The following is a 26,604-nucleotide window of genomic DNA, read 5'->3' as shown; positions in this document are numbered from 1 at the left end:
CACCTAAGGATCTTTCAGGTGGTCTAGGTGTGGACCCTGAGATTCTGCATTTCTATCAAGCTTCCAGATGATGCATTGCTGCTGGGTCATGGATCATACTTCAGATTAGGTATATGCCTTTTGATGATTTTATCAAATACAAGATGTTCTAGCATCTAGTACTCTCTGGAGAATCTTGGAACTTCCTAGCAATGCTCTGTCATAGAAATAGTTCTTTGGGTGCCTGATTCACTTTGCTGTACAGCAGAAAGTAACACAACAATGTAAAGCGCCTACGCTGCTGCTGCTGCTAAATCGCTTGAGTCATGTCCGACTCTGTGTGACCCCAAAGACGGCAGCCCACCAGGCTCCCCCCATCCCTGGGATTCTCCAGGCAAGAACACTGGAGTGGGTTGCCATTTCCTTCTCCAACGCATGAAAGTGAAAAGTGAAAGTGAAGTCGCTCAGTCGTGTCTGACTCTTAGCGACCCCATGGACTGCAGCCCACCAGGCTCCTCCATCCATGGGATTTTCCAGGCAAGAGTACTGGAGTGGGGTGCTATTGCCTTCTCCACCTATACTCTAATTTAAAAAGAAAGAAATAAAGAAAAAACCAACAAACAAAAAAAGAAATAATGCCTTTGACTAAGGCAAGTTTCAGAATATACAAATCTGCATCCTGAACCCAAGTCTTTAGAATAAAAGGATAATTGTAGGGAAACTAAGTCAACAAAATCTCCCTAGAGTGCACTGGTACACGGTGGAAACTTTTGAATCTGGTCACTTACTGAGGGGTCTTTTATCTTTAATCTCTACTTTTTTACCCTAGTTAATCTAGTAAGTAGGAGTGACCTAGGGAAAAAATACAGAAGAGTATAATCCAGTTCTGCAGTTTCTGCCCAGGTCACTGCCATGAATGCTCATCTCATGAACATGTCTTCAGTTCCTGAGACTGTTCTTCCATCTCCTTAACTGTCTCTGTTTCAGAGGTCCTCCTGGATCTTATGATGGAATTTCCAGGAAAGCTACTGACTTTTGTTATTCCCCCTAAATGAAGTTGTAGCCAATGACCAACAATATATATGAACTTATCAGACCTTATCATCCCTGTTAGAATGCAAAGGGATAAAGGATAAGGAGTCTTTTATATCTATTTCATCTGGTTGCTACAGAGAAAAAAAAAAGGAAGCTTCAGAAAAATTGAAAAGGTTTGCTGATTGCCTCAAGAAGAGGAGGACTGGCTATGAAAATGCATTCCATAGTGGGTTGGAAGAGAAACCTTACTCAGAATCAACTAATAGTATAAACTGTGGCTCTCCCAAGATGCTGCCTGAGGATCCATCACAGCTGGGATGGTAGCATGCATCCTGAATAGGGTAGAAGGACCCCCACAAAGCTCCCCTCAGACTGCCTCTATAACTAGACTCCCAGAATATATTCAGGTGAATGAAAAGGTGTCTCTAGCTAACTAATGGTGGCAATGGAAAAGTCAGGCAACCTTCAGGGGTCCACAGATGAAAAAAGGTAACAGTGAGATGGCCTAGCCCTGGGTAGTATACATCAACAAAAGGCCCTCACTACTCACAAGTCTCCTAATTCCCTGCTTCTATCCCTGCATTGCATTATGGGCACTACCATCAGTAACCTGGAGCCAAAAGAAACCTATTCAAAAAAAGCAGAACTTCAGAAAACTGTTCACTACTGTAAGCTTGAGAACTTACTAGTACCAGAAGACTTCTCTGATGAAACTAGTAGTGATTTCAACATTGTGATTTTTTTTGATACTGTATAAAGAGTGTGTCAACATATAGAAGAAATGCATAACTCAGTGAACCAATATTTTTCAGATGACCAATGAATGGATGATGTTACAAAATCATGCATCAGTAAAAGATCCATTCAAAATGCAAAACAGACCAATAGATTTTAAGGTAATAGAACATAAAGAGCTTGTTGATATGATTTTAGATTATACGGTGCAATTAATCTTTAAAATTAAGGGTTTTCTTGATAGCTCAGTTGGTAAAGAATCCTCCTGCAATGCAGGAGACCCTGGTTCCATTCCTGGGTTGGCAAGATCATTGGAGAAGGGATAGGCTACCCACACTGGTATTCTTGGACTTCCCTTGTGGCTCAGCTGGTACAGAATCCACCTGCAATGTGGGAGACCTGGGTTTGATCCTTGGGTTGGGAAGATCCCCTGGAGATGGGAAAGGCTACCCACTCCAGTACTCTGGCCTAGAAAATTCCATGGACTACACAGTCCATGGGGTTGCAAAGAGTTGGACACAACTGAGCAACTTTCATTCACTTTCAATCTTTAAAAAACTTACTAGTCAAATATTAATGTAACATCAAAAAGAACATCCTTGGCTATCTGCTAAAGTTCTTAAACACTCCTCCCTTTTCCAATCACAGACCTGTTGGAGGCCAGATTTTTCATTTCACTCTTTAACCAGAATGGTTTGCCACAATATGTTAAACACAGACATTAGATACAAATGCAGTATCTCCCATTAAGTCAGACATAAAAGAGATTTGCAAAGCATGTAAAATGTCACTTCTCATTGGCCTTTTTGTTTGGAAAAATATATTTATTTTCATAAAGTGTGTATAGAATGAGTTTGGAAGTTTACCATCCTCTGCAATTTTCTGGAAGAGTTTGAGCAGGATAGGTGTTAGCTCTTCTCTAAATTTTTGGTAGAATTCAGCTGTGAAGCCGTCTGGGCCTGGGCTTTTGTTTGCTGGAAGATTTTTGATCACAGTTTCAATTTCCGTGCTTGTGATGGGTCTGTTAAGATTGTCTATTTCTTCCTGATCGAGTTTTGGAAAGTTGTACTTTTCTAAGAATTTGTCCATTTCTTCCACGTTGTCCATTTTATTGGCATATAATTGTTGATAGTACTCTCTTATGATCCTTTGTATTTCTGTGTTGTCTGTTGTGATCTCTTCATTTTCATTTCTAATTTTATTGATTTGATTTTCCTCCCTTTGTTTCTTGATGAGTCTGGCTAATGGTTTGTCAATTTTATTTATCCTTTCAAAAAACCAGCTTTTGTTTGTTGATTTTTGCTATGATCTCTTTTGTTTCTTTTGCATTTATTTCTGCTCTAAGTTTTAAGATTTCTTTCCTTCTACTAACCCTGGGGTTCTTCATTTCTTCCTTTTCTAGTTGCTTTAGGTGTAGAGTTAGGTTATTTATTTGACTTTTTTCTTGTTTCTTGAGGTGTGCCTGTATTGCTATGAACTTTCCCCTTAGGACTGCTTTTACCGTCTCCCACAGGTTTTGGGTTGTTGTGTTTTCATTTTCATTCGTTTCTATGCAAATTTTGATTTCTTTTTTGATTTCTTCTGTGATTTGTTGGTTATTCAGCAGCGTGTTGTTCAGCCTCCATATGTTGGATTTTTTAATAGTTTTTCTCCTGTAATTGAGATCTAATCTTACTGCATTGTGGTCAGAAAAGATGCTTGGAATGATTTCTATTTTTTTGAATTTACCAAGGCTAGCTTTATGGCCCAGGATGTGATCTATCCTGGAGAAGGTTCCATGTGCGCTTGAGAAGAAGGTGAAATTCATTGTTTTGGGATGAAATGTCCTATAAATATCAATTAGGTCTAACTGGTCTATTGTATCGTTTAAAGTTTGTGTTTCCTTGTTAATTTTCTGTTTAGTTGATCTATCCATAGGTGTGTATATTACATATGGTTTATTGTTATATACATATACATATTTATTTTCAAAAAGTGTGTATATTACATATGGTTTATTGTTATTATTTTTAAATAAATTTTTTCTAAGAAAACTGAAGAAATTAAAATTTTCTACATGGTAAATATTGATAGATATAAAGCATATAAACAAATGTTCTTTGGAGTTCCCAATAATTCTTTTAAGCTTTTTATTTATCTAAAAATTTTTTTCCAATAATTTTTAGGGATAAAAACTTGAAAACTGCTAGCCTAAGCTATGGGTTTCCCTTGTGGCTCAGCTGGTAAAGAATCCGCCTACAATGCAGGAGACCTGGGTTTGATTCCTGGGTTGGGAAGATCCCCTGGAGAAGGGAAAGGCTAACCACTTCAGTATTCTGGCCTGAAGAATTCCATGGACTGTATAGTCCATGGGGTAACAAGGAGTCAGACACGACTGTGACTTTCACTCCACTTCACTTCAGCCTAAGCTAAGGACTATGCTTCCATCAGCTTTCATTTTTGTGTCTGATAATTATACAGAATGCTTGCTATATTTTGTTTGTGAAATGGTAACAGAATATATTTTACATCACATTGTAATTCTATGATAATGGAAAATTAGAACATAAACATGGCGGAAAATAAACAGTAATGGTTGTAAACAACTGATATTTGTATCTCTGGTTTGGGTGATCTAATCACAACACATGGGTTAACATCTATGGAAAATATATTCTGAGCTACCACAAGTAAGTGAAGTAATGAAGTGAAGTCGCTCAGTTGTGTCCAATTCTTTGCAACCCCATGGACTGTAGCCTAACAGGCTCCTCCATTCATGGGATTTTCCAGGCAAGAATACTGGAGTGGGTTGCCATTTCCTTCTCCAGGAGATCTTCCCAACCCAGGGATTGAACCCAGGTCTCCCGCGTTGTAGGCAGATGCTTTACCATCTGAGCCACAAGTGACTTACAAATACACCTAATCTGGTTCTTTGAAGAAGATGTGAGAAGAAATTTGGTCTTGATTATAAAACATGGTAATGGTCATAGAACCTCTCATACTCTGGGGATTTGATTCTGTACTTGGGCTCTCCCCACTGGAATTCTTTGAGGACAGGGAGTTGCTTTTTGTTTTTTAATTCTATAAATACATATATTAAAAAAGCCAGAGGATCTGGCATTAAGTATGACTTAATAAATATTTGTTGAACGAATCAATCAACAGAATACTAAATACTTAGATATACAAAAGTCATGCCAGGCTGATTTTTAAATTATATTTATGCTTGTTTCATAGTCAGAAATATCATCCAGAAGCACTGAATACCTTACAAAAATATAAATAAAAGCTTTTGTGATGAACTCAAAAAACAAGAAATCACTTTGCTGCTAAGTCACTTCAGTTGTGTCCGACTCTGTGCGACCCCACAGACGGCAGCCCACCAGGCTCCCCCGTCCCTGGGACTCTCCAGGCAAGAACACTGGAGTGGGTTGCCATTCCCTTCTCCATACTAGCGTCTGAGATGAGTGCAATTGTGTGGTAGAAATCACTTTAGGAGATGATATTTTAGTGAAACTGGATTTTTATTGTGGTATTACTTTTCCTGTTAAGGATCAGAAATGTGTATCAACATTTCTGATATTGTGGAACTACATGCACTCTGCAAATATTAGCAGGCAGAAAAAAGAAAAAAAAACCCTGTTTATGCAAACAGCCCACCTTGAAAGTGAAAGTGAAGTCGCTCAGTCATGTCTGACTCTTTGCGACCCCATGGACTGCAGCCTGCCAGGCTCCCCTGTCCATGGGATTTTCAGGCAACAATACTGGAGTGGGCTGCCATTTCCTTCTCCAGGGGATCTTCCTAACCCAGGGATCAAACCCAGGTCTCTCGCATTGTAGGCAGATACTTTTACCATCTGAGCCACCAGGGAATGCTAAGGATAAGACTACTCAGAACATAAAGTGAGGACTGTCCTTCCATCCAACACCATCATGGTCAAGTTTAGTGTCTACTGAAAAAACGTTAGAAGTCTCAAGGAAATTATTACAATCTATAAAGACTTCTGGAAGAAAACTGTTGGTTTCCTAATATATTTCTGGTTTCTGGAAAGGCCAGGATATGCATTATGTCTATTTCATAGTGTGGAGGACATAGAGATGACAGTATTAACCATACAGTTAATCTCTAGGTTTTCAGTATTCGAGAAGTTATCATATTTGAGTCATTCTAATTCAGTTTTGGGTAGGAGTGTGTGTGGCTCTAATATCGCCTCACAAAATTGTATTCATTCTACTCATTGACTTTTTTAACTTCTTTCAAAGGACAGCTGACATCCTGAAAATTGTATTGACACTGTGAATTCTTGTAATAACTTCTCTACCATCTTCATTAGTCACTAAGACAATTTAAGGTATACAATAAACAAAAAAGAGGCTTCTGAAACTTCTATGAGGTAAGTAATTTAATTGCCAAAAACAGGTCTTGGATATCAGGGAAATATTCACAGATGAGAAACTAGCTCTGTAATAGTTCTATTGTCCTGTCAAAATAAAATTTGGAGAGCTCTACTTGATATAAGCATTTTATCGAGCAAGAAACACAGCTGAAAACAGGGCAATTTTGAGCTGAAACGTGGTTAAGAAGCTCAGCATGCAGCAGAGACAGCTGAGTTTAAAAAGCATGAATGAGGGAGCACATTTGTGTGTGTGTGTTGTGTGTGTGACTGGTTACTAGAAACTTACAGTCTTTATATGGTAGCAGCACTGTGTAAGCTTAACTGTCTATAGCAATTTGATGGGAAGCTATAAGGTCATATTGACCTGAAAAAAGCTGTTTTAGTTTTAGAGCAGAGTCAGACTTTGGGCAAATCTGGACAGTTTAAAAGTTTTAGTTATATAACCATGAGTGTTTGGTCTAAAAGTCTATTCAAAATGAGGTCTCTATTTTGGTTTTTCTTTAACCATTAACAAACTGAATGACATAATTCAAGCTCAGAGAGCATTAATTTATTACTTTGTGTTTCTTAAAGAGTTATAGCACACTGTAAACAAAAAAATTTTTATCCCTAAACCTGGTATTTCTTTCTCCTCATTCAATAGACTAATATTTTGTACTTTTGGAATGGTTTCTGTTATGTAAAGAGCTTAAGTCATATTGTAAACACAGATCAAATTTCTCAGCAGAATCTTAGGTTATATTTGTTTGGATCACTGAACTCATCTGGTGTCCATGTGTTGTACTCCAGGGTATTCTGGACTATCATGTATATTTGTATTCTCAAATATCAAGTAAAAAAAGTTATTAACTATCAAAATTAAATGTGTTATTTTAAAATAATGTACACTCTATTAGGAGTAGGCCCTGCAAATAATAAACAATAAGGCAGTTACTGAAAAGAAGTGCATGGAAGAAATGGACCTCAAACTAAGGAGCACTCAACATCGAACACTACTGAATACTTACACTAGAATTCTGTTTTATCTTCTTCCAAACTGTAAGCTACTTGAGGGCAAGCATGATGTCTTTTTTCCTCAACAATGTTTAGTTTAGCCTCTAGATCTAGAAGTAATAAAAATAACTAGTTAGCATTTATTGCATGTGTATGTTTCTTTAATGTATGTTATCCAAAGAAACTATGTGGTAATATTAGCCCAGTTAACAGATGAGAAAATGAGGCTCAGAGAGATTATTGATTTAACTGAGATTTTACAGCATCTATGTGACTAAATCAAAATCTAAACACAGATCTGAACACAGAGCCCACTGTTTCCATCACACTTGCTCTCCCTATTCATTTGAGTAGTATTAAACACACTTTTGCTGAATTGGTCAACACTTTTGTGATTTCTTCCAGATAAGAATTCTATTCGGATCATAGAAATCATTTTATTCAACTCATACAACTATCATTACCAACAAGCAAGGAAGGCAACAAGCAATGAAGGCAGCCTCTATAAACAGCTCTTGAATGGCACCTCTAAATAAATAAAGACAGTTATCCACTTCAGGATTATTTTATTTTTACAAGGAAAGAATGTACTATATGTAGAGAGACAGAAAATATTAAGACTAGAAGAGACTTCCAAAATATTTCAGTCTGTTTTTTAGATAAAGGTTGGTCTGTCTCCTCCTGCTGCCCCACCCCACCTCAATTACAATCTGATTATTCCTCTTTAAATAAGCCAAGTAATATTTTTATGACTACTTGAAGCCAAACCTGCAGGCTAGTGACTTTTTAGCTCCACACTGTTTTTTCCTTTTTATTGTACTGTATAATTCAAATCCAGTTTTGGATCTAAACAGATAGGTTTTGTTTTCTAATCACAATTCTAGACTTGTAGCTTGGTAGAAGGTTTTGGTGGGGCTTGTATTCTAAAATACAGTTTTGATATCTTTAATATCCTGTTTGAAAGAACTTGAAAAGGTGAAAATGAAGGATGGAAACCAAAATATTAGACTATCAAAACATCCAATGTCAATATTGAAACATATAACTTGAAATTAAGGTAAAAATCAACTGCTGACAGTAAACCAAAAAGAATTGTCTGGAGATCATTTTCCTAAAATTAGAATGAGGAACATAGCAAAATTTAATCACTGGGAAAACATGTTTGCTTTCATGACATGCTACTCTCTTGATTTTTCCTTCTCATTCTCCTTTACTAGGTCCTCCTTTTCTTTCTAGCTCTTCATGTAAGACTGCTTCAGGGTTCAGTCCATCATTCTCTTCTCTATTTCAGTTCTTTATCTACACTCACTATAACAGTTTGAATTACTATCCATTAGCTGATGACTCCCCCGTTCTGATCTCCAGCCCATACCTCTCTCTCCAACCTTCCAGTCATTCAGTCAAAAATCTGGGAGTCATCTGTGACTCTTCTCTTTCGCCTTTCATTCAATTGTCAGGAAGTCTACCTCCTAAAACAATCTGTTGACCTATTACCACCTCTACTAGAACCACTGGTTCAAGACATTCATTTCTCCCCTCCTGTCACTTTCCCTCCCCTACAGTCTACTCTCAGAAGAGTCTGAGTGATGCTTTTAAAATATGTCATCACACCATTCCTTCATTCAAAATCTTCCAAGAAATCTGCATCTCACATAAAAGCCAAAGTCCTTACAAAATCTTACACAATCTGTCACCCTAACCTCCCATGCCCACTCCTGCCCACCTTTACTCTCCTGTCTCATTGACGTCTGGCTTCATTGATGTTTTCTGAACAAGCCAGGCTCGCTACTGACTGAAGCCTTGGAGCTGAATGTTTCCTTGGCCTGGACAGCTTTTCTCCTAGATAAAAAGCCTTGCTTTTCTCATATTAACAGCTCTTCCCCCAGATAACTGCACTGTATACTCCATTTGTTGTTACTGTTCAGTCACTAAATGGTGTTCCACTCTTCCGATCGTATGGACTGTAACGCACCAGGCTCCTCTGTCCATTTGAATTCTGGGGCAAGAATACTGGAGTGGGTTGCCATTTCCTTCTCCAGGGTATCTTCCGGACTCAGGGATGGAACCTGGGTCTCCTGCATTGCAGCCAGGTTCGTTACCCCTAAACCACCAGGGAAACCCATATGCCCTTCCAATCTCTGCTCAATAATTAAGACCACTCTCAGAATCCTATTTAAGAGCTGTAACCCATCCCTTTATCCCCTCAACACTACGCATATTTAATAGCTTACCACAGTAATTATTTGGGACATCATTTTAGTTTCTGCTGCTGCTAAGTCGCTTCAGTCGTGTCCGACTCTGTGCGACCCCAGAGACGGCAGCCCACCAGGCTTCCCCGTCCCTGGGATTCTCCAGGCAAGAACACTGGAGTGGGTTGCCATTTCCTTCTCCAATGCATCAAAGTGAAAAGTCAAAGTGAAGTCGCTCAGTCGTTCCGGACTCTTAGCGACCCCATGGACTGCAGCTTACCAGGCTCCTCTGTCCATGGATTTTCCAGGCAAGAGTACTGGAGTGGGGTGCCATTGCCTTCTCCGATTTTAGTTTCTAGTAGAATGTAAATTCTACATTCTTTTGTACTTAGGCCATAATGGCTCAGTGGTAAAGAATCCGCCTGCAATTCAGGAGACTCAGATTCTATCCCTGGGTGGGGAAGATCCTCTGGAGAAGGAAATAGCAATCCACTCCGGTATTCTCGCCTGGAGAATTCCATGGATAGGGGAGCCTGGCAGGCTACATACGGTCCATGAGGTCGCAGAGTCCGACAGGACTGAGCAACTAACACTTAGGTTTAAAGGGCTCTCACATTGATAACAGTCAATAATGGATTTCAGCAACTCATTTCACAGTTCACACGCCTGGGCAAGCTCCGTATACTTTCCTCAAGCCTAAATTTCAGCACCTCCTTAAACTGATAAAACTCAGCAAACATACACTTTCCTTTAAGAACTTCCCGACCCCGGAAATAAAAGCTTAAGGACGGGGGTGGGAAGAGGAAGCTACTTCCGTTTCCGTACAGACCACAAGGAGCAAAAATACCATGGCGAAGGCCGGAGATAAGAGCGGCGGCAGCGGAAAGAAAGGCCTGAAACGCAAAGCCGCTACTGAAGAATCTCAGGAGGCTGTAATCGGTGAGGATGGGACGACGGAAAGCGGGGTCCAACCCCCAAAGACGGCTGCCTTTCCTCCAGGATTCAGCATTTCGGAAATTAAGAACAAACAGCGGCGACACTTAATGTTCACGCGGTGGAAGCAGCAACAGCGGAAGGTATGAGGCGGCGTGGTCGCCAGGGCGCGTGCGCGGTGTCGCTCTAGAGCCAGTGGGGTGGGGCGGGCTGGATGATGCACATGCGTGGTCACCCCTGCCCGGGTCGCAGGCGGCGCTTATTAATCCGGAAGGGGTAGGGGCCAAGCGACCTTGTCCTGGTTCCTGCACCCTCATTTTTACCACACTCTCGGCTCAGCTTTCCGTCTGAGCAGCAAGGATTGCTTTCCTTGTCAGCTCTGTTGTGCTCGGTTGCGAAAGAAAGCAAGAAGTCTTGCTCTGCTAGTATTAAAAATTACTTTCCTGCCTGGCTCCTCTGCCCCCCGCCCCCACCCGCCAGACTTAGAAGGCAAAAATCTTGGTCTCCGGTTTACCTCGTCAACCTAACGTTGGTTAATGCCTAAAATCTGCAATACAGGCAGTACAAACATCCAAAATGATCCTTCTGTGATTGCTGTAGCCGCTGTTACCGAAGTTAGACTGTAAAGTTTCTAGAAATTGGATTTACTCTTTCTCGCATTGTCCTACAAATCTAGGAGGTAAACACATAGAAAGAGATAAAGCCCAAAGTCACGGTGCTTACTTGTGGTTAAATTAAGCTTGGAAGCAAGTTGGTTATTGCATATCGCGAAAATTCATACACAGTATTCTTTTTACTTGCCTGCTGCCTCTTGCTAGACTTGTTAAGGCCCTGCACAGTGTCTTATTTGTCGTAGGTGACAAAGTGCTATTGGAGTACCTGGAAGGGACAAAAACCCCATTTTGGTGCGCACATATGGGGCAAGGGTGTCTTAGATTTCTTGGGTCTGTAATTTCTAATCGGAGACCTGGTGGATTGAGGATCAACAGGCGCTAGGGAAAAGAAATTTTTTATATTGTGTGTCAAGCATCCTGTTTAGAGGTCCCCAGAAGTTACAGATTTACAGTACATCCTGCAGATTCTGAATAATAAAAGCATATTTTGATTATAAAATGTTTGAATAGCTAGTAATGGGTTTATTGTAAACAATGTGAAAATTCTCATTATCATTATTTTTAGCTCTTTTCAAGAGAAGCCACCAGAATAGCCCTAAGTTTTCTTTAGGTTGCAACTTGTTAGGAATGCAAAATAACAAAAGTTTGTTAACTTGTTTAGTATACATTTTGCACTTTCACTTTATTTGAGGCTTTAGAGTAAAAGATAAAGCTAATGAAATTTTAAATATTCAAACTTGTCAGTTTAGATTATTCTGAGGGAGCAAGATCATCTGGTTTACAATAACTTGGGTGTGAAAATCTAAGTCTGGATGTTTGTTTTAATACAGTTCTAAGACTGGTCAGTTTAAATATTCATAGCATTAGTAATTTCATTATGTGTTTGCTATGTAAATAGTAGTTTCTCAATATTGTTCTTTTCTTTTTTAAATCCTTTAGGAAAAATTGGCAGCTAAGAAGAAACTTAAAAAAGAGAGAGAGGCTCTTGGTGATAAGGTAAATAAAATTTTTAGTCCTCTGCTTTATATCTTGTATTAAGGAATGTTCCCTGATATTTACATTGAATCACTTTATTTTAAAGTTTATTATGAAATATTTTGAATGTTTAAAATGATGTAAAAACAATACAGCACACCCCTTTCTATCCTTTACTCAAGAAATTATGCGTTAGTAATAGTGTTCAAGTGTTTTATGTGGTATTTTCTGATTGCTTTCCCCTCCAAAGACAACCACTCATTGGGACTTCCCTGGCAGTCCAGTGGTTAAGATTCCACACTTCCCCTGCAGGAGGCAAGGGTTTGATCCTCGATTGATTGGGGAACTAAGATCCCTTTGTCTCGAAGCAGGGTCAAAAAAAAAAGAACAATAAACCATGAAATTGCTTTTTATTATTCCCATGCACTTTCTTTGTTTCCTTTATTATGTTTGTGTGCATAAACAGTAAATACAGTAGTAGTGGTATTTTGCATGTTTTCAAAATTTCAAAATGGTGCATATACTTCCAGCTTGCTTATTTTACTTTATGTGTTTGAGAGGCAGAGACACATTATCCCTGACTTGGGAATGGAGAAGATCCCCACCATAGGCCTGTAATTGGAATTCTTCAGACTTGAAGCAAAGGCGTTTTGTTATGCTAGGCTGAAGAAAGGCATGGTAGGGCCTCTTCTGTTGTAGGGTTGGGATGTGTGAGAATGAGAGCTGACACAGAGGGTATAAACCTGTGAAGAGTGAGAATGGGGAGTAGGAGGAAGGTGAGACACCTGAGTGGATTGTGGCAAAGAAGAGAGCATCAAGAAAGGATTTAGCTATTTTTGTGATACTGACAAAAAATGAAATCTTTCTATTGCAAAATTTAAATAGAACTATTGAATGCTTCTGCATTATTGCACAGCTAAGTTATTTTCATTTTATTTATAGTTCCAGGTTGCATTTTTATACTTGAAAAATTTTAAAAATGTTCAATTCCCCCCTCCTCCCATCTCTTACTTAAGATGGAGTACCAAGTAATAATAAGCATTTGTGAGGAACGGAAAAATACAGACTATATACATATACTGTATACAAACTAAATACTACTTTTTCGTGAATTCTCTTGAATAGTATTAGATTAAATCACAGGAAATTCCAATATTAAGACTGTTTTCACCTGCAAAATCCTATCAAGCAGTGTTAGTCTCTTTTTAATTCAGTAATCAGTTAGTTACAGCAAATTAATATGCTGATCTCCATTTGAAAATATCACCATTCTTGTTTTTGGATTGACAGATGATCTAGAACTGCCTCTTTTTAAAAAATTACTTAAAACTTAATATTTATTTCTTAATAAAGAATTTCTAAATAGTTTGTCGGGTCATATTCATCTCTGTTAGTGTACATGTATTTTAGATTAGTTTTAATCAGTGTATCGTTATGGTTTTGTGTTCTCTTCCTTAGAATTTCATTTGCACAATTTCTTGATCTAAGCGGAGTGTATGTGATTGCTGATGCTAACGGTATTCCATTAAGTTGGCAATGCCATGGTCATTATCTTGTTGTTGGACGTTTGCCCTATTTACTGTTCATTTCCACTAACCATAGTGATTATACATATTTCGTTGTATAAATTGCTCCCCTTTTCATTCCTTACCATAAATTCTCTAAACTAGAATTACTAGTTCAGCAGAAAGATACAGATTTGTAGCCTTTGTTAGATATTTCCGAATAGCTTTCTGAAAGTATTCGAACAAAGCTACCTAAATATGTACCTTTGTAATTTTTCTGTTATGTTTGATATTTTTCATCTTTGTGAATAATCATCTTGAATTCCGTTTTCTCTTTCTGCTACTTTTGCCTGGTTTTAAGCCATTTTATCCTGGCAGCAATTCTTCCAGCAAGTGCATGTGTGTGCTCAGAGAGTTAAAAAGCCTCTTACTCAATATTGTTACTAGGACTGATGTAGCAGTGGGTTGAATGAGAAACAGATTGACTTTTTGCATTATTTGCAGATTTTTGTTATTCTTCCCCAAGCATGATGCAAAATTATTCATGTGAAATGCTTACCAGACTTAACATTTTTTTCTTTTATTTAGGCTCCACCAAAGCCTGTACCCAAGACTATTGACAACCAGCGAGTGTATGATGAAACCATAGTAGATCCTAATGATGAAGAGGTAAATGTTAGAAGTCTTAAATAAATTTGGATAATCACATTTGATAAATTATCTGTTCTTATGCCAGTGTTTAAAGTACTAGCTGGTGAAGTTGTATTAATGGATTGATTTAGCTATAATGCTGGCATGTTATCTTATTATTTGTTGAAGATTATTTCATAATTGGGTTTTCCAACAATGCTGTAGAAAAAGTCAATAAATTATTTATTTTCTCAAAAGGTATTGTATTTTATGCTTAGATAAACTTGTCATTTAATCAATAATATTTCCAGTGTTTTTTAATGTCATTTGAAAAGCAGTCCTTGTTTTATAAATTTTACTATAGATATGTGTAGTATTTGTTAGACATTTTGACAACTAAGGTAGTCTGATGCTATTTTTATGTGTGTCCATATAAAACTCTTGATTTCAAGATAATTTTTCACTTTTCCCTTTAGTTTGCAACAGTACAGTGAAAGAGTCAAGGTTTTACAACACATTCATGTACTTAATTATCAGAAACGGATTTCTCTTATTAGAGTGAGAAAGGAAATCAGTTTCTTTCTTCCACTCTTCCCTCTTTCTCCCTCTTACATAACCAGTTTCCCAGCACCATTTTTGAAGTAGTACAGTCTTTCTCATAGTAAATTTTAGTGCTGTGTGATATATTAGTTGTCCATGTGTGCTGAGTCTTTTTTTTTTTGGTAGCTTGTCACTGGATTGGTTCTTTAGTTTCTTGATTATTTAGCTTCATTGTAAGTTTTGATAGCTGTGAGGGAAAGATGCCCCTCGCCATTCCCGTCCTCAAATCCCTCTCTTCAAGAGTGTTATCTTCCTGGATCTTTCATCTTCCATATAAAAGTATGAATCATACAAAATCAGATCAGTGTCAGAATCTAGGTAGTATTGGGTTGGCCAAAAAGTTCATGCGGGTTTTTCTGTGCCATCTTAACGGAATGTTTTACAGAACAAACTTCTTGCCCAACCCTATATGTGTGTGTATATATATATAGTATATATGCAGGTAGGTAGGTAGTGAAGTGGCTCAATTGTGTCCAACTCTTTGAGACCCCATTGACTCTAGACTACCAGGCTCCTCCATCCATGGGATTTTCCTGGCAAGAGTCACTGGAGAGGGTTGCCATTTCCTTCTCCAGGAGATTTTCCCAACCCAGGGATTGAACCCGTGTCTCCCACGTTGTAGGCAGATGCTCTACCGTCTGAACCACCAGGGAAGTCTTAGTATATTTGTATGTATGTGTATATATCTTGTTTCAGTTCAGTTCAGTCATTCAGTCGTGTCCGACTCTTTGCGACCCCATGGACCGCAGCATGCCAGGCCTCTCTGTCCATCACCAACTCCCAGAGTTTACTCAACTCATGGCCATTAAGACTGTGATGCCATCCAACCATCTCATCCTCTGTTGTCCCATTCTCCTCCCTCCTTTAGTCTTGCCCAGCATCAGGGTCTTTTCAGATGAGTCAGTTCTTCACATCAGGTGACCAAAGTATTGGAGTTTTAGCTTCAGCATCTGTCCTTCCAGTGAATATTCAGGACTTTTTTCCTTTGGATGGACTGGTTGAATCTCCTTTCTGTCCAAGGGACTCTCAAGAATCTTCTCCAACACCACAGTTAAAAAGCATCAATTCTTCAGTGTTCAGCTTTCTTAATAGTCCAACTCTCAGATCCATACATGACTATTAGAAAAACCATAGCTTTGACTAGATAGACCTTTGTTGGCAGTACTATAATGTGTCTGCTTTTTAATATGCTATCTAGGATGGTCATAGCTTTTCTTCCAGGGAGCAAGCATCTTTTAATTTCATGGCTGCCATCAGCATCTGCAGTGATTTTGGAGCCCCCCAAAATAGAGTCTACCACTGTTTCCATTGTTTCCCCATCTATTTGCCATGAAGTGATGGGACCAGATGCCATGGTCTTAGTTTTCTGAATGCTGAGTTTTAAGCCAGCTTTTTCACTCTCCTCTTTCACTTTCATCAAGAGGCTCTTTAGTTCTCCTTCACGTTCTCCCATAAGGGTGGTGTCATCTGCATATCTGAAGTTATTGATATTTCTCCTGGCAGTCTTGATTCCAGCTTATGCTTCATCCACCCCAGTGTTTCTCATGATGTATTCTGCATATGTTAAATAAGCAGGGGGACATTATACAGCCTTGACGTACTCCTTTTCCTATTTGGAACCAGTCTGTTGTTCCATGTCCAGTTCTAACTGTTGCTTCTTAACCTGCGTACAGATTTCTGAAGAGGCAGGTCATGTGGTCTGGTATTCCCATCTCTTTCAGAATTTTCCACATTTTGTTGTGATCCACACAGTCAAAGGTTTTGGTGTAGTCAATAAAGCAAAAGTAGATGTTTTTCTGGAACTCTCTTACTTTTTTGATGATCCAGTGGATATTGGCAGTTTGATCTCTGGTTCCTCTGCCTTTTCTAAATCCATCTTGAACATCTGGAAGTTCGTGGTCCACGGACTGTTAAAGCTTGGCTTGGAGAATTTTGAGCATCACTTTGCTGGTGTATGAAATGAGTGCAATTGTGAGGTAGTTTGAGCATTCTTTGGCATTGCCTTTCTTTGGGATTGGAATGAAAACTGACCTTTTACAGTCCTGTGGCCAATTATGAGTTTTTCAGATTTGGTGACATATTGAGTGCAGCACTTTCACAGCATCATCTTTTAGGATTTGAAATAGCTCAACTGGAATTCCATCACCTCCAGTAGTTTTGTTCTTAATGATGCTTCCTAACGCCCGCTTGACTATGCATTCCAGAATGTCTGGCTCTAGGTGAGTGACCACACCATTGTGATTATCTGGGTCGTGAAAATCTTTTTTGTATAGTTCTTGTGTGTATTCTTGCCACCTCTTCTTAATATCTTCTGCATCTGTTAGGTCCATACCATTTCTGTTTTTTATTGTGCCCATCTTAGCATGAAATGTTCCCTTGGTACCTCTAATTTTGCTTCACGGGGCCTTTAAATACTGAAAATGTATTTCAGTGAATATCATTGTTTTCTTCATGCAAGTTATACACATAAATCTTGTTAGAACTATTCCTGGGTATCTTATATTTTTTTATTAGTATAAATCACATCTCTCTGAAAACTATTTGATTTGCTGATTTACAAAAATGAGATTGATTTTTGAATCATGATCTTTTAATCAGAATTCGCTAATAATTTTTCTGAATGGTTTTATTTGATGTTTAGATAATCATTTCTGCAAATACATTTTTGTTTCTTTCAAACCATTAACAATTTCTTTTGTGCTTACTAGAACTGCACCATAATGTCAAATAAATTTTAAAAAGCAGTATTATCCTCTATGCCATGTTACTAATTTTAAAGAATACTTCCAGTGTATCATCATTAATGTATGTGTCATTAGTGGTAGATTTTCCTTATGAGTTATGGAAATTCCATTCTTTTCTTTGCTGCTTTGTTTAATGAATGAATTAGAAAGTTAGATGTCTTTCCTGCAAATATTAAGATAATTTATGCACTTTTCTGCAAATATTGAGATGAATATCCAGTTTTCTCCTTTATTCAGTAATTTAATAAGTGATATGGACTTTCTAGTGTTAAACCTGTTCTATTCATGGGGTAAATACAATTTAGTTCAGGTGTTTTATCTTCTTAAAATATTGTTTTGGTTGTTAAATGCATTGTTTAGAATATGCTCATGAGTGAGACTGAAGTAATACCGTTTTCATTCCTAAACTTGTTTATTTGCGCTTTCACCAGAGACATATCTGTTTTGTTATTCTTTTCAAGTTACTATTTTATTTCTCTATTAAATGTTTTCTAATTCACTTACATCTCCTCTTACCTTTATTACTTCTTTTATACTCTGAGTTTATTCTATTTTTGTTTATTTGATTAACTCATTTTCATCTTTTTATGATGAGCAATTATGGTCATAAAATTCACATTTGCTATAGCCCACAAGTTTTAAGATGCATTTCTTTCATCATCTATGAGTACCTCTTCTAATGAAAGGTGATTTCTTCTTGCTTGCTGTATTTTTTTAGTTCATTGGGCCCCACCCCCCCATCCTTATTTTTTCTTTCTTTCTGCTCACTTGGGGTTTTAGTTGCTCTAGCTTCCTAAGATGGAAGCTTAGATTATTGATTTTATTTTTTCTTTCTAATATAAGCATATAAAACTCCAGTGTTCGCCCAAGCACTGCTTTAACCACCTTCCATACATTTTGGTGTGTTTGTGGTGTTTTCATTTTCATTCTGTAGAAGATATTTTCTAATTTCTCTGGTGATTTCTTCTTTGGCTTACAATTTTCAAGAAGTATATTGTTTAATTTCCAAATATTTGAGGATTTCCCCGATTTCTGCTGATTTCTGCTGTTGATTTCTAATTCAATTTTATTGTGGTCTGGGACATATTTTGTTTCATTTCAGTCCTTTTCAATTGAATAAATGTCCTAGCATAAGGTCTATTCTGGAGAATGATTTATCACAATCTATTTCTAGTAAATACTGACACAATTCTGGTAAAATATAGCAAGTTTGCACCAGTATAGCTTTGTGACCTCCACTCTTACTCATGCTGTTAATTGTCAGCTCATGTTGTTATGTATCTGCCTATGTTATAAACCCAGTGTTGTAATTACTGCTTTAAACATCCTCATGTTTAAAAAAAAAAAAAATTAAAGAGTTTACACACGAAACACGCCTGCAAAGTCTCATGTTTACCTTCAGCATTACCTGTTTACAGTCCTCTTCTTTCCTGCCTCTGGGTCATCCAGTATTGTTCTCTTTCAGCTTGCAGGATTTTCTTAAGCCTTTGTTTTTATAGCAGGTCTGAGATCTAATTATCTCAGTTTTTGTCTTTTTAAAAGCGTTTATTTTGCCTTATTTTTTTAAAAATTTTGTGGGACATAGAATCCTTGGTTGACCTGTTTTTTTCTTTGAACTTGTTCCATTGAATTTTGACCTTCACTATTTCTTTTGAGAAACCAGTCATTACATTTTTCCCCTGCACATGATTTATTAAAGTTTTCTGGTTTTTTTGGCTTTTACCATCTGACACTGGTGTGTTTAGGTATTGTTCTTTTTTTTAATTCTACTTAATGTTTGTTGAGTTTGGACCTGTCAGTTAAGTTTTTAATCCATTATTTCTTGAAAAATTTTTTTTTTCTGCCATCTTCTCTCCTTGAGGGATTTCCTTTTAACACACTGTTGAAATGGTTAACATTATCCTAAAAATTTCTGCAGCTTTGCTCTTTTTGCTATGATTGTGTTCTCCATCCTTCAGATTGGATCGTTAGTAATCTGTTTTCAAGATTATTGATTTTTCTGCATCTTAGATCTATTTTACAATATTTTTACAGGCTAAAAAAGCCTGTATTTTTTCTTAATTCCTTGGATATATTTGTTATGATGGCTTTGAAATTGTCACTAAATTCACCATCTGGACCCATTCGGTCAGTTTTTATTGACTTCTCTTCCTGATTATACATCATACTTTTCTGTTTCTTTGTATATCTAATATCTTGGTTGAAAATTGGACACTTTTGGAAAACATTGCAGTAACTCTGGATTATTTTTATTTTTTTTTACAGGTTATTGATTTTTTTGTTGTTTTAGTAACTTGTCTGGACTTAAACTGGAATCTCTCTGACAGTAGCATTACACTACTGCTTAGTTTGTGTTATTTTTAACCTTCCTTCCTAGAGATTTTTCCCTGTGTTTGTGTGACTCAATGGTCAGCCACTGATTTGGGTAGAGGTTGCATTGTGAAACCTTGGGCCCCCAAGACATACATACCCTCTGCCAACTGCAGTGCGTGTGGATTGAGGAATGCATTCAAAGTTGCAGCCTTTCTCACGTCTCCCTTGTCTTTCATGTGCACTGGATTCTCAGGTCTCTCTTATGTGTAGCTTAGTTGTCAGTCAAGGATTTGGGGAGAGATTATGTCAGTTTGTCTACGATTTTTTCACTTCAAGAGCTGTCATTTAAATTTCTGGCTGATCCACACCTACCCTGAACTAGGCCTGTAACCTTGGACTGGCGAAGCCAAGTCCACCTGCCCATCCTCGATTCTGGTCTACCACCTCTGGATCCAAGATTACTGGTTCTCGCTTACTATTAGTCCTGAAGTTGATAAAGTTACTGTTTTCACCACCCAGGTTGATATGGGAAATGGAATAGCTCTAGGCAAGATTCTTGATGTTACTTGCCCACAAATGGATCCATTTTTCAAGAATGAATGCATCTCAATTTCTTGAAATTATTTTTGACAGTTTTTTTCCTCCAGTTTTATATTAGTATTCTTCAGCTAGAAAATTATCCAACCTCTTCATGTTGCCATTAACCTGACCCTCCTGGGCCCTCTTTAAATCACGAGTCAGCTAGATACCCAGTGTTATAGAATCCTACTAGAATTGCTTGTAAAATGCTGGCCCAGTAAAGTGTTTGATGTAAAGTTATCTCTCTTTCTGTTTTCAGGTTGCTTATGATGAAGCTACAGATGAATTTGCTTCTTACTTCAACAGACAGACTTCTCCCAAGATTCTCATCACTACATCAGATAGACCTCATGGGGTAAACATATCAATTACTATAGTTCTTGAATTCTTAATTTTCTTACATAGGTTATTTAAAATAACTTCATTCAGAAGAGTTAAATTTTTAGTAATTGCCTTAGGTAATGTCTGTAAATAAGCTAAATGTATTGGTGATGTGATGTAGGTTCACCAAGTATGATTCTTCATGATAGGCTTTCTCAGCCTCAGCACTGTGTAAACGTTTGGGCTGGATTTTTTTGTTGTTCACATTGTCCTGTTCATTATAGGATGTTTAGCAGCATTTCTGGCCTCTATCCACTAGATACCCATAGCAGCCAACTTCTACCACTACCATCAGTCATGACCACCAAAAATGTTTCCAGATATTTCCAAACATCCCTTGATGACAAAATTGTCCTTAGTTGAGAATGACTGCTTTAGGTAGATCAGCCTTTGATGGAGGATGAAACTGGATTTCATTCTTCCCTAGCCTTGCTCTCTATTAATAACACTATAATGATTACTTCTTTCCTTATAAATATATGCCACTTAGATTTTTATTCGTTTTCATTTCTGAGGATTTTGTTATTTTGTTTTATAGAGAACAGTACGACTCTGTGAACAGCTCTCTACAGTTATACCAAATTCGCATGTTTATTACAGAAGAGGACTGGCTCTGAAAAAAATTATTCCACAGTGCATCTCAAGAGATTTCACAGACCTGATTGTTATTAATGAAGATCGTAAAATACCAAGTATCCTTTGTTCTTTTTAAGGCGTTTTCTTGTCTCCCCTTCACCCCCTTTTAAGATATATTTAAAAGAATAAGAAAAACTTTTAGAACATAATTTTTTCAACCAGAGAATTATAGATCTCTATTCAAGACTCCGAACTGATTTTTCCTTTTCACTCTGCAAGCATTTGTTAAGGACATGCTATAAGCAAGACATTATTTGTTAGTAAAAGATAAACAAGAGAAAGTCAGCTTCAGGGAATTGATAATCTAGTAGGATAAAATAGATATGTAAACAAACAAAAATATTGTGTAGATAGTACAATTACAGAGGGAAATATAGTATACAGTAAAAACTTTGGTAAAAATCTGCCCTGGGGACATTAGGGAAGAAGTACTTGACAGAAAAAGACGCCTAAACCCTGTCTAGGTGGATATGGGTGAATGAGGTAAGGCAGAGGAAGAATACCTATTGCAAAAATATAACCGTTTGAAAAGATAGAGGCATGAAGGTGCTCTCCCAGTTGGGGATCTGCAACTACTTTGATATGGCTAGATTTTGTGTTGCCAGAAGTGGTGTCACAAGATTGCATTTTTGAAGTAGGTATTCGGGCCCATATTATGTATTTCAGATACCAAGAATAATCTGTCCTTTTACTATGATTCTCAGATCCAAGGTGAATGTGTTACCTCAACCCTAGGTATTTCTTCCTATTTTGAGATAAGAGATCATATAAAGGATGCCTAGATTTGTTTTTGTCATTGATGTTGTTTTACTTACTCATTGCCTGTGAACTCAGTAACTTTAAAGATGGCCAACTGAATGTCAAAATTATTAAAATTACTAAGGATTTATAAACAATGGGGATAGTACTTCCATGCTGCCAGGATAACGTTTTTAAAAAATCAACGAATACTGCTTTTTAAAAAATAATGGTCCACAATCTATTTTTTTCCATCTAAATAACTTTTATGGTGTTTATTGTTTTCAGTATAAGTTAATTAAAGACATCCACTTGATCAGTTGTGTCCAACTCTTTGCAACCCCATGGACTGTAGCCCATCAGGCTTCTATGTCCATGGGACTTCTCAGGCAAGAATACTGGAGTGGGTAGCCATTTCCTTCTCTAAGTATCCCCTTGTACCAGTTGCTTTTCAGAGACTTTTAAGACTGAACTAGCTTTGTATTGTTAGTCATTTTATAATTTGGCTGGATTGTGAGTTTAGGAAAAAAGTCTCTTGAATACTTAAATCTATTCCAGAAGAGATCTGCTTTGAAGATAGTAATCCCTGCCTTTTTAAAACATGTCGTCCCCACCTCCACCCCCCAATGAGGTTTCAAGACCTTTGTTCCTCTGTTTGGGGCAGTACTTCCTCACTTTCACTTTTTTCCTCGTCCTTATTTCTAAATGGAAATTTGACGTAGAGAGCAGCTTATATAGGGTGTTTTACATTCCTGGCCTTTGAGTCGGTCATAACAAAGTAACTTTCATATCAGTGGTAACAAAATGCCTCTATGTATTTCTGACTGCAAATTACCAGCTAAGGTCTAGGACTCAGGTGTAATCCCACCCCGGTTTAGATATGCCGTGTAGCACTTGAATGAATCTACCTGACCCTTCTCAAACTCTTCATTGCTAAAATCAGTACTAAAAATCGGGATGAGTCCTGTGTGGCATGGTTTGTGTTAGAGATTAGGAATAACATAAGTAACACCTTTTGTACAGTGCAGGTACTTAGGAATTGATACATTTGGATTTTGTACTTTCTTTTGACACAAACCACAATTTAGTGGAAATTTCTAGAAAAGATTCAAGCCTTGATTTAGGTTAAATGACTTCTACTTCTCTTAATCCCCTTAAGATTTTATGATTTTTTTTTTTTTTTTTTTTTGTAGTACAAATGATACAGAAATACTTTTGGCTGTACCTCATGAGTATAGCCAAACCTTGAAGCAAATGAAGAATTCAAATATTTACTGATAATCTGCTGTGTAGTAGGCATAATATCTGTCAGAAGTAGATCTTAGAGTTAATGGATTCATTGGGAAGAAAGGCATTTGCGTAATTGTAACTCAAATGACAAGTGCTATAGTAACAGAGCTGAAAATATTTAGAGCTTAATTTTGACTGTAAAAAGAGATGGCATTTGAAGCAGGCCTTAATGGATGAGTAAAATATTGTAGATACTTGAAATAGCATAAGCAAAAAGCACACGATAGGATTAATGTTTATGGTGTATTAGACTGTCGGTGTCTACCAGTTATGAAACAAGATGTAGAGATAGGTTATTAATAAAAGGGTAGTGCAGAGCCGCAGTTTGAGTGCTATGCTGATGTTTTTATAGATGAGTCTGTGGTGAGAGTAGTTTCAGACTACCTATAGCTGGTAAAACTATCAAGGCATCTAGTTTTTCACTTAGCACATAAGAAGCTATGAGAAACCACAAATACAATGGCACAGCCGAGTCCCATAGCTTATTACTTACAGAACCAAGGCCTAAATCCAACTTGATTAGTCTATATTAGGAGACAGATGTTCTTGAAGTGGTGAAAGAAGTCAGACCAAGCAGGATAGTGTTTTCCTAAGCTGGGTGAAAAAATCTCAAGGACCTTAAATAAGACAATAACACCTGGGGTTAAAGAGGCAGCTATAGAAGTGAGGAATTTATGAAGGTAAAAGCAATAAATGGGATCTGGTGGTGGGAGAGGAAGAAGTTGAAGATGATAACCACCATAGTTTCTAATTTAATAAATGAATGGGAGAATGTTGATGTCTTTTAAAGATGGCAACATCTGTTTTATAAAACTTATATTGTGTGCAGATACTTGTAAGTCTAGTTCTGACCTCCTTTTAAGGTTAAGTATTTGAAAGAATCAAGTTGTGCTACAAAGGCTTGAGCTGCATTCCAAACTTGTAAAGCCCTTGGGCGGCTGCTAGCCTTGATTGTAGGTAGTTATTTTATATTTCATTTGTAATTTACAGTTTATAGCCTAATTCTGTTTGTGGTAGGGTCAGTAAGTGGTTAATTAATTGGTTGATTTTGAACTGTAGTACAGTAGTCCCAAGAATTAAGACCTTATCTCTTGAGAACACTAATAACCTTGATTTCCAGAAGATGTATCTGGACTTATGGGATATTCAAAACTGCATTTCCTGGCCTTACAAATGTATGAAATGTATATACAGACTATATTCCATTTGTGGTACTACAGTTATGCTAGAATCTTATCCTTATTCCTGTATTATAGTAGTGGATTTTAGCTCTTTTCGTTTACTTCAATGCTTAACATAATCTGTCTTAAAGATTCGGGTTGATTTGTGTCTTTTGAGTTTTGGGTATGGTGTGAAAATCAAGTCAAAGGAATACATGCACCCACCTATTCACCTGACAGGTGAATTACCTACAGATTTTAGGAGCCTTCGGGCATACAAAGGACTAGTTATTTAAACAACTTAAAGTTTAGATTACAGAGTTCAGTGTGTCCTTAGCTTTTTGAACAGATGGATTAATTCTGAGTCACCTGCCCAACGGCCCAACTGCTCACTTTAAAATGAGTAGTGTTCGTCTGCGTAAAGAAATTAAGGTGAGTTTTACGCATTCCTTGACTGGCACCAGTCTCCTCACAGTCTGATTAGTAAATGCTATAACCTGTAGATTAATTGATTTAATTTGGGGGTGGGGCTGGTTGGTTTTGTGATGCTGTGTGGTGAGTGGGAGCTTCTCTAGTTGTGGTGCACCGGCTTCTTGCAGTGGCTTCTCTCCTTGTGCAGTATGGGCTCTAGGCACGCAGGCTTCAGTAGCTGTGACTCAAGGGCTCTAGAGCACAGGCTCTGTAATTGTGCATGGGCTTAGCCACTCCACGGCATGTGGGATCTTCCCAGATCAGAGACGCTATCTATAGTAATTTGTCATTAAGATAACTAAAATGTTTCAATGTCATGTAAATTCTAAAACTTGAAACTGCAATGAGATGTATTTTTGCCACTTTCTTGTGATTTTTCATCATTTTTCTAGAGAAGAGGCAAAGACCCAACAGAACACATACCAGAAATAATTTTGAACAATTTTACAACACGACTGGGTCATTCTATTGGACGTATGTTTGCATCTCTCTTTCCCCATAATCCTCAGTTTATTGGAAGGCAGGTTGCCACATTCCACAATCAACGGGATTACATCTTCTTCAGATTTCACAGGTGAGTAAAAGTATTTTAACTCCTTGGACTTTGACTTCAATTATGAAACACGTTTTCTACATAAACCTGTTTCCCAATGTATTCTGACAAGTACTGTAGATGAGAAATTAAAACTGACATATTAAAGCATAGTTGGGTTCATTCAGACTGACTTCCTTAACTCTTTTTCTTTAAGATACATATTCAAGAGCGAAAAGAAAGTGGGAATTCAGGAACTTGGACCACGTTTTACCTTAAAATTAAGATCTCTTCAGAAAGGAACCTTTGATTCTAAATATGGAGAATATGAATGGGTCCATAAGGTATGTGCTTACTCTATGAAAAGCCATTTAGGCAATTTTAAAAAGGATAGAATAAAACCATGCACTTTAAGTTTTGAGTATTTATACCTTAAATTATGCTTGTGCATTTATTCCCATGAGTTAAAACTAATCTCTGATATAGCATTCTGGTCTAGAGATTAATCTTGGCTCATCTGAAACATCCCTAAAGATCAGTGGTTTGAAAGGTGGACCAGTAGCATCACCTAAGAACTTGTTACAAAGGCAAACTGTTGGGCCACAGACCTGCTCAATCACTAGCTTGGGGAGTGGGCCAGCAGTCTGTTTATAAACCTGTTATAATGATTCTGCTGCATGCTTGAGAATTATTGCTACAGAGAAGTTTGGAGATCATTTAAAATCATAAATGAAAATGATACTTTAAAAATACATAGGCCTGAATATGTATACATAGGCCAGTACTGTAAAATTATATATATATGCACACATAGACCTGAAGATTTAAATTCAGTCTCAAAGACAAACCAAGAGTGTTTTGCACTATTACCTACGAATGTTAACTTTTTTTTCCCTCCCCCAGCCCCGGGAAATGGATACAAGTAGAAGAAAATTCCATTTATAAAGGACTGAGAGGATGGTATTAAACTGCTGAACAGGCCTGGAGTTTATGAAACAAGACTTTTCAAAATGGCAGTTACTGATTTCATAAACCATCTTTCATATCTGAACCAAGTATCAAGTGCCATGAATTACCACTATTTATGTAGCAAATAAAAAGGTCATTTTGTTAAGAGTTTGTAAGTTTCCTAAAATCTAATTCTCTTATTTTTAGGTAACTGTGAATAAACTGGAATCAAGATTCAAACTAACAAA

General features: G+C 37.4%; 1 protein-coding gene and 1 long non-coding RNA gene across 3 annotated transcripts in view; one reads left to right on the top strand and one right to left on the bottom strand.

Annotated features, from left to right (window-relative positions):
• LOC129655217 (uncharacterized) overlaps window positions 1-10,160 on the bottom strand; it is a 22,000-nt gene extending 11,840 nt beyond the window's left edge. The window contains exons 1-3 of one of the 2 annotated variants that reach the window (XR_008715831.1): window positions 9,350-10,160; window positions 7,133-7,228; window positions 3,959-6,209 (exon numbers count right to left, since the gene is read on the bottom strand). This is a non-coding gene — a long non-coding RNA (uncharacterized LOC129655217). Of the gene's footprint in view, window positions 1-3,958; window positions 6,210-7,132; window positions 7,229-9,349 lie in introns of those variants that run through there. The other variant, XR_008715830.1, reaches the window with a different exon arrangement.
• On the top strand, window positions 10,124-26,604 carry RPF1 (ribosome production factor 1 homolog). Its single transcript, XM_055585339.1, has 9 exons — window positions 10,124-10,383; window positions 11,794-11,850; window positions 13,923-14,003; window positions 20,460-20,555; window positions 21,120-21,273; window positions 24,755-24,837; window positions 25,269-25,450; window positions 25,626-25,752; window positions 26,312-26,604. The coding sequence occupies exons 1-9, from the start codon at window positions 10,156-10,158 to the stop codon at window positions 26,351-26,353; spliced, it is 1,050 nt and encodes a 349-aa protein (XP_055441314.1). The 5' UTR covers window positions 10,124-10,155; the 3' UTR covers window positions 26,354-26,604.

The sequence above is a fragment of the Bubalus kerabau genome, chromosome 6 (genome assembly GCF_029407905.1).
Source record: "Bubalus kerabau isolate K-KA32 ecotype Philippines breed swamp buffalo chromosome 6, PCC_UOA_SB_1v2, whole genome shotgun sequence".
Lineage (NCBI taxonomy): Eukaryota > Metazoa > Chordata > Mammalia > Artiodactyla > Bovidae > Bubalus > Bubalus kerabau.
Note: the sequence above shows the minus strand (reverse complement) of the source record. Positions and strands in the feature narration are given on the sequence as shown.